Here is an 8,441-nt window from a genome sequence, read left to right as displayed (position 1 = left end):
GAACGGATAGGGATCTCTGCAGGTTGCCCATTATCCTGCCGGCGAGACAATGGCTAGACAACAATTGATGATCTCTTGCGCATTTTCCGCAAGACAATAATGCGATCGTTTGTTTGCCGCCTTTGTCTGATTGTCTGCTTTTCTTTTCTATTTTTTTTTTGGTTTTTTGCCATATACCTTCTGGTTTATTTTTTACGGGGCCTCGCCCCTTTGACATTTCCCTGTTGTTGTTGTTGTTGTTGTTGTTGTTGTTTGATTGCCATTATCGTTGGGGACTGCCGATCCCGAGGCACTCTACCTGTTGGTAACTGGAGATTCACACACGACACATGGCCGAGTTTTGGGATGCGAACTCCTTGACGAATGGCCAACACATGACGCCAGGATCCAGGAGCATATGGCGTCCACTTGAGTACGAAATTCGACCACAGTTCGACCGACTTGGAATTGAATTGAATTGAAGTCATGCCAAGGACAAGGGCATATGGCCGCCTGCCTTTCACCCCCGCTCACACGCTTCTTTTTGTACACAAAATGAATGAAAATTATTGCAAGTTTTTCAGCTACGTTTTCCCTTATTTTCCGAGCCTTCCCATTTCCATTTCCCGTTTCCCGATTCCAGGCGGCGGTAACAAAAAAAAAAAAAAAAAAGCCTGTTATTATACATATAGATTTGAATATGTATGCGTAAAAGTAAAACGCGCGAAAAGCAGCCGGAAAAATACGCGCACACATCTTTCGAGGGATGTTTGCATATTTTTTTCCCCCCATTTTGCATATACACGTTTTGCTCGTCACCACCCACCCACCATCTCACCACCTCCCGACTTTCACTTTCACTTTCACTTTTTTATGGCGCATAAAACTTCGGGGGGTGGGGAGGGGTTTGGTGAAGGGCATAAATTTTACAGGCAAGATTTTTTTTTTTGCCAAAAAAGAGAAAAGTTTTGCGTGGAGGAGTAACCATCCCCAATTTTAGCACACCTGACTTCCTGGCTTCCATTTGCCCACTTGCCCACTTGCCCACTTTCCCACTTTCCCATTTCCTGTTGATTTTAGCAACCCATGCGAAATTTGGACTTTACCCAATGACATTTGCCAAATCTCGTCACTTGGCCTGGGCAGAAAACTCGTACTAATTGGCGTTTTCCTGTATCTTTTCAATTTCTTTTTTGGAACTCAGGCAACCAGGTGATCCGTAGGCCTTAAACTGGCGCTCAAGGTCAGGAAGCACCTATCCTTCTACTCGCCCACGCTGCTGAGCGCCGCCTTCACCAGCCTGAACGGTGTGTACAACCACAGCAGCAACAGCAGCAGCGATCCCGCTCCGGACGAGGAGCCCGACCAGCCAGCCAGCCATCACCAGCACCACCATCATTCCGGATTGAGTCACCACCACAGCAGCGGGGATCCCAAGAGGCACAGGGATCGCGAGGAGCACGAGCTCGACCAGGAGATGGGCGGCCCAACGGCGCCGGTGGCCAGCGGCGGCGGCGTCGGCGGCGGCGAGGTGGGTCAAACGTACTGCCTCCGCTGGAACAACCATCAGACCAATCTGGTCCAGATTCTGCACGCCCTGCACGAGGTGGGCAGCTATGTGGACTGCAGCCTCGTCGTGGACGACGAGCAGTTCCAGGCCCATCGTGTCGTCCTGGCGGCCAACTCGCCCTATTTCCAGTACATCCTCAAGGATGTGCCGCAGGACCATTGCAGCATCATCCTGCCGGGCGTCAAGGGATTCGAGATCGCCGCCCTGCTGCAGTACATGTACACGGGCGAGACGACGGTGACCAAGAGCCAGGAGCCGGAGATCCTGCGCACCGCCAAGGAGCTGCAGGTCAAGGGTCTCTACGACAACCTCATGAAGTTCAATCACCACACCAGCGCCACGCCCACCTCCAGTTCGGGAGCGGGAGCGGGTGCGGTAGTGGGAGTGGAAGCGGGATCTGGCGTAACTAAGCCCCACAATGGCTCCTCCGCGCACCATTCCTCGTCCGTGATCTCCACATCCACCCACATCTCGCCCAGCGCCGCCATCTCGAGCAGCTGCTCGCCTCCACCGCCGCCACAGTTCGGCTTCCAGTCCGGCTACGGTCACTATCCGCCGCAGCTGCCGGCCAGCCAAGTGGCGGCGGGCGAAGGACCGCTGACCCCCAACCAAGCCACGCCCCATTCGGCGGCGCCCGCCTCGGGGGCGGGAGAGTCCGCCGGGCAGTGGCCACTGACGCCCTCCGCCGCCGCCGCCATGCTGAACTCCGTCTACGAGTCCGCCGCCGACATGAATCCGCTCAAGCGCAAGAAACTGTCGGCCATCTCGAGCATGCTGCTCAGCGGCAGTCGCGACACACCGATCCTGCGTAACGTGCTGGCCCAGGCCAATCCGGCCGACTCCTCGCAACCCGGACCCATGCCCAGCAATGGAGAGAAGACGCCCACGCATCCGCATCAGGGCAGCGGCCAACTGACGGCCGGATTGGGTGTGAGTGGCGGTGAGCGGAATCATAGCTTCAACGGATCGGACTACGGCGGCGACAAGGAGCCGCTGTCGCCGTACACGGACCGCTCCTTCGAGGAGGAGAGCGGCCAGTCCGGCGGCAAGAAGCCGGAGTGGAAGCGCTACAAGCAGTACACCCGGGCGGACATGATGTGCGCCATCCAAGCGGTGCGCGAAGGCATGAGTGCCCTGCAGGCCAGTCGCAAGTACGGACTGCCCAGCCGTACGCTCTACGACAAGGTGCGCAAGCTGAACATCACCACCGGCCGTGGCACCCATCGCACGCCCAAGCGCAGTCCACCGGGCGCCGAGTCCGCCCAGGGATTCACTTACTCCGCGGCGGCCGCAGCTGCCGCCCATAACTACGGGCATGGACATGGTCATGGTCATGGTCATGGTCATGGCCATGGCGGCCATCACTCGGAGACGAAGCGTGACCCGAAGGCGGATCATGTGCCCGCCCACCACGGCATGCCGCCCACCATACCGCCGTCGGCGGCCGCCCTTTTGGACCACGCCTTCCTGCAGCAGGCGCTGGAGAATCGCGGCGGTGACATGGCCGGCCGTGAGGCGCTCCACGCCATGGCTTTGGCCGCCGCTGCCCATGCCGCCGCCAATCGGCTGTCCAGCAGTCCGGCGGAGCCGGACCAGCGCTCAAATGGCCATGGCATGCGGTCGCCCAGTCCGCCGGCACGGCACTATCCGCACGAACAGGAGGCCTTGGATCTGGAGATGCACGAGAAGCACGAGCCGAGCCTGATCAAGCGGGAACGCGACCAGGATGAGCGCGAGGATGCGGATGACGAGGAGGACCACGAGCAGGAGCAGGAGCACGTGGAGGATCTCTCGCTGGCCCGAAAGGAGCGTCCGCCATCGCCCTATTCACCCCATTCGCCCCATCCGGCCGAGGGAGCCGGCGTGATCATGCACGCGGGCAGTGCGTCCGCCGCCAATGGAGGCAAGGAGCTGGAGGATTACCCCGCCTCGCCGCCATTCGTGGCCATGGGTTTGAAGCGGGAGCTGCTGGAGGGCGAGGAGGCCCAGGCTCGGGCCGACTGATTGACGCTCACCATGGCCTGGCAGTATCCAGCGGACAGCCTCGACTCCGTGGATTAGGCCAGGCTCTTTCCTTTGTCCTTGTGCCCCCCAACCCAATCCTTGTGTTACTTTCCTTAAACCCATCGGCCACTCGAATCGGGAGCCGAGCAGCGTTGGTGAAGCTTTAAACGAACGAAACCTCATCCCAGTCGTTGTGGGAGTCATCCGCACCAGCACCTGGCCACCCATCAACCAATCATCAAAAATCAAATCAAATCAAATCAAAGCCACACTCTAAAATTAAATGTTGTCAGCATCACTTTGTGCCTAAAAAAAAAAAACTAGAAATGTTAGGTTATGTTAGGTTTTAGGTTAGGTTAGGTTATACTGCAGATATCTTAGGCCATCTTTGGAAACCAGCTAGTTGTAGGCCCTTAAGGAGTCCATCCAGGTCGCAGATCCTGGCCAACTTACATGAGACTGAAGGCACGGGATCGGCATCCGGATGGGCAACCTGGGAACAGAGCAGAAGAGGCTCCACATCGGAAGCGGAAGCTACCATCTTGTACAACTTTGTTAAATGCCAGTGATTTGTTTTAAAAATTATTAGCACTAGATTATTTATAACGACCAGTATGTGGATGTACGCATGTACGCATGTACATACGTGGCCTTATGTATGTTCATCATTTTCGAGGCGAGGAGGTGGGAACAGATCAAGTACTTGAACACAAGAACACAACTACCTCACATAGCGCATCTATGTTAGCCCCATGTTATCCTGTTAGCGATATATATATGTATGTATGTATGTATATGTATTTAGTAATCGTCCTGGGTTGAATTTATAAGACTGATAACGACTCAAACGTACCACGAGCAAGAGCACACGCATTAAAAACTATATTACAAATTACAAAACAAACTATATGTATATGTATGATGTATGTAAACTTAAATACGAATCGAGATCCTTAGTTAATTAGCTGTAAGTTTCAGATTTCAAATTGATTAGTTCTAAGCCACCAACTTAAGCATTACAACTACACTATTTATAAGGCAAACAAAACAAAACGAAAAACAAAACAAAACAAAACGAATGAAAACATGCGCTGGGGGCAATGCAATAGGCTCTTAACTATAAACACCTACACTTATACAACTATATAGTCGTACGGTCGATAATTTTAAATTGTTATACGATTAACTTTGTACATAGCATCATAGTCCACACACACACACACACATCCGAATTCCGGATCTAGCTTAAGTAATCCCAATTGTAATGCAATTTAAATTAACCGTAGGCACCCGACTTTCATCATGTAAAGATCTGCGAAAGAACGCGAAATAAACTGACTGAAAAATATAAATCAAATAACAAATTTGGTTTTTACTCTCGACAACGGTACACTGTTTATTATAGAAAAATATAAATTTGAACTTTACTAAAGTTCTAGTTAAAATGATTTAATTGTTAGTATTGCTGACAAAGAACAACGAAGACATGACTCTCTTGAGTTCAATGACAACCCACGCAGTTCGGATTGCGCTCGTCGAACTCGCAGATTCCGATGGCAAAGCGAAAGGGTTTGTGATCCGGCAAGTGCATGGGCTGCAGCGACGGCACCACGATCCTCGGAATATACAGCTCCCGCTCTTCGTAGGTCTTGGATGGGCGGGAATAGTCCGCTTGCCGCGTCGCATGGCCGTTGACGATCGAGAGCGAGCGGTCGATGCTGATCAGGGGCTCATCGTTGGGACTGTGGCCACGCAGCTTGCAGTGGGCCAGCAGCTTGGCCTCGCTGAGAAACTCCAGGCGGCAGAAATTGCAGTGGTAGTTGATCCCCTTCTTGTGGAGCTGAAAGTGCCGGTCCAACTGGTGCTGCAACTCGAACTCATCGCGACACTTGTGGCAGATGTAGAGGCCACGGTTCTGCAGATGCAAATGGTAGTCCAGGAAGACTCTGCAGGGTAAACAAACATCGTTAGTATCTAGTAAATTGGTCTAGGATTCAATCACTTACTTGCTGGTAAAGACATCGCCGCATTTGTGGCAGTAGAACCAACTCATCTTCCAGTGCTCCATGTAGTCGTGCTTCATGAGCGCCACCAGGGTGTCCGTTTGGAAGCCACAGGCTGGCGTGAAGCACGAGAAAGCATTCAGCCGCACCTGCGTCTTGAGCAGATCGAGTAGGTACAGGTCTGTGGATGGACAGTTTGAACGTTAGTTAACTCCGAAGTGAGACCTATTCGAATGATTCCCCACCGTACTCCTTGTCGGTGGTCATGTGCGTTTCCACCAGCCCGTAGTCGTCGTACAGCAGGGAGAGATTTCCGGCACTGTTGCTGTTGCTCCGGCTGTGGTTCACAATCCAGTCGCCAGTGAAGTTCATGCGACGTGTGTACATGGCGTCTTCCCGGTCATCATCGCCTTCATCTTCTCGCTCCTCCACATCGCTGTCGCTCCCCTCGTCCTCATCATCCATGTTGTACTTGTCCCAGGCCTCTGAGCAAGCTCTCGAGCGAGAGCGCATGGAGCGAGCCCTTGGCGTCAGCGAAGACTGCACTGCCTGACCCCCCGGTTCCTCCAAAGCCTGTCAAGGATTAGAGGTTAAATATATATTCCGGAAAACTAGTTGTGCCAGAAGTGGCACAAGTGAACTAACCTCCTGCTTGGCCTGGCAGATGGTGTGGTGCAGCTCCCACTCGTACTTGGTGTCCAACTGGGCGTCGCACAGGTCGCAGGGAAACCGCTGCTTGTGCTTCAGACGCTCGTGCTGCCGCTTGCTGGCCATCGATTCGAACTCCTCGTCGCAGTGACGACAGTAGAAGATGCGCGAGGAGCGGCTGACTTTGGCAGACGCCTCTCTGTCACAGCCGGCCTCGTTCAGCACCCGACACTTGGCGCGCGGTGGGCGGGGCTGAGTCCGACGCATCCTCGAGCAGCGGCGCAAGTGCTGAGCGTAATAGTCGCGCCGGAAATAGGCACGTCCACATACCTGGCACTCCAGTCGGGTGCGCCATCGCCAACCCTCCGCTTGCTTCTCTTGCGACTCCTTGGCCGACGGCGAGTAGGGTTGCTGGGCGAGGTAGACTTCCAATACGGAGCAGGAGGAACGTGAGCTGCGGATGCTACCCTGCCGCCTCTTGTCGAGCCCCTCTTCGTGGCCCTCAATCAGAGTGGTGGACACCTCCGCATCAGCGATGGGCGGACTGTGCTGGCTGGGCGAGGTCGTAGTGGTGGTCACCGTGGTGACTCCTCCTCCGGAGCGCTGCAGTCGCTGCATGCGTTGCATCAGGGAGCGGGTGACCTCCGAGTGCATTTTCAACTTGCAAACGCACTCCACGCAAATGGCCTTCAAGGTGGAGCGGATTACATCGGCCTGGAGATTGAGTAAGTGCTGTAATTGGCTTTGATGGCAGAATACTATAATGTACTTACATGAATCTTCCAGTCGCGACTGAGGCGACGATGCATGTCATGGTTGGAGCGCAGATCCAAGAGGGCTGAGGCCTTTGCGGCGCCACAAATTGTGCAATTGGCACCGTTGGCCTCCGCCTCTCGCTCAGATTCGACCAGATTCAGATCCTGATCCCTACGATTGCCATTTTCCACAGAGCAGTTTCCTTCAGTGCTGCTGGGTTCCGGTGGATCCGGTGCCGGGGCATCTTGCATCTTGTCGGGAAATGGGTGCTCCTCGTGGGCAACTATCACGCAGGTGGGGATTTCACCGGTTTTCCCGAGCTCAACTAGTTCTGCTGGGTTCTCGTGTCATTCCCAGTCATAAATAGGATTTGGAAGTCAAATAATAGCTCTCAAATTATTTGAACAACGAAGTTCTGGAAGTTTTTTTGTAAATATTTTTAAAGAAGTGACCACCACAGTGTGACCGTTGTGGAAGTTAAGAAAATATATCGCAGAACATTTGAGTGTCTGGCAGCACTCAACGTTCTCTTTTATGGCACATTTTTCCGGTGCTGTGGCAACCTTGCGGAAACCGTTGAATTGCTTAATTCATTTCCGGTGCCTTTTCAAACATCCCCGAAAATGTAGGTTTTACTCAGCGACCAAGTGGTAAAAGGGGGTTGGAAAAAATGCATTGCTACAAGCTTTAATGTTTCTGGAATATTTTTCGCATTTGAACTTTATTACAGCTTAGGACACGTTTAATTAGTTGTATGTTGAATTCTAAAAATACCCGAAGTCTATTTTGCCGCTACTAGTAATGCAGATTAGAAGCCCCTTTTATAAAACCACAGCCATTTTTACTTATCTGTATAATATTTCATAACTTCTGAGTAAAAGACCCTTAAAAAGAAATTCCCTCACCCACAGATTTCGCGTTCCTAATTTTGTAGCCAATTAAAAATATATTTAAGAGGTGGTTTAAAAAAAAAATTGTGTAAATTGAGATATTTTAAAATTTTTTCGTAAACATTTCATAAACTACTACTCGCCGAAAACGAACCTTTCCCCCTTGTTATTGTTATTGTACACCAATTCTTTTGTTGGCCACCACAATCTCACATTAAAATCACTTCCAGCTTTGAAGCCTTCCAATTAGCAAACATTTTCTAAAGCATAAAAATAACTTTTAAGCTACAATAGAGAGCTTGATAAAAAAATATTGAGTTATCCGAGCCAAACCTTGTGAAACGAGTTGACATTTTATTTTTATTTAGCAATGAAAAAGATAACGAAAACTTTTAGATACTCGTACTACATATACGTGACTCGAGCTTCTTTAACCTTATGCTTGATCAGTCGCCCAAAGTCCAAAGTCTTCGGCTTAGCGGAAGAAATAGTTAATTAAATTCACTCTCGAGCAATTAGCTAGAGATAAGAACAAACGGCCTGTGGGTAGCTGGCTCTTAAAATTTATCAAGCTTAGGAAGCATCTGTAGT

General features: G+C 51.5%; 2 protein-coding genes across 2 annotated transcripts; one reads left to right on the top strand and one right to left on the bottom strand.

The window, feature by feature from the left end:
• The first annotated feature begins 1,355 nt into the window (after nucleotides 1-1,355).
• LOC108143694 (broad-complex core protein) lies at nucleotides 1,356-4,910 on the top strand. Its single transcript, XM_017268220.2, has one exon. The coding sequence runs from the start codon at nucleotides 1,457-1,459 to the stop codon at nucleotides 3,551-3,553; it is 2,097 nt and encodes a 698-aa protein (XP_017123709.1). The 5' UTR covers nucleotides 1,356-1,456; the 3' UTR covers nucleotides 3,554-4,910.
• Nucleotides 4,911-4,917: 7 nt separating this feature from the next.
• On the bottom strand, nucleotides 4,918-7,425 carry LOC108143695 (zinc finger protein 33A). Its single transcript, XM_017268221.2, has 5 exons — nucleotides 6,978-7,425; nucleotides 6,202-6,918; nucleotides 5,802-6,129; nucleotides 5,560-5,737; nucleotides 4,918-5,499 (listed from the first exon to the last, which is right to left on the bottom strand). The coding sequence occupies exons 1-5, from the start codon at nucleotides 7,209-7,211 to the stop codon at nucleotides 5,055-5,057; spliced, it is 1,902 nt and encodes a 633-aa protein (XP_017123710.1). The 5' UTR covers nucleotides 7,212-7,425; the 3' UTR covers nucleotides 4,918-5,054.
• Between the last annotated feature and the right edge of the window lie 1,016 nt (nucleotides 7,426-8,441).

Source organism: Drosophila elegans, unplaced genomic scaffold, assembly GCF_018152505.1.
Source record: "Drosophila elegans isolate 14027-0461.03 unplaced genomic scaffold, ASM1815250v1 contig_732, whole genome shotgun sequence".
NCBI lineage: Eukaryota > Metazoa > Arthropoda > Insecta > Diptera > Drosophilidae > Drosophila > Drosophila elegans.
The sequence above is the reverse complement of the archived record's forward strand: the minus strand, read 5'-3'. Positions and strand labels throughout refer to the sequence as shown.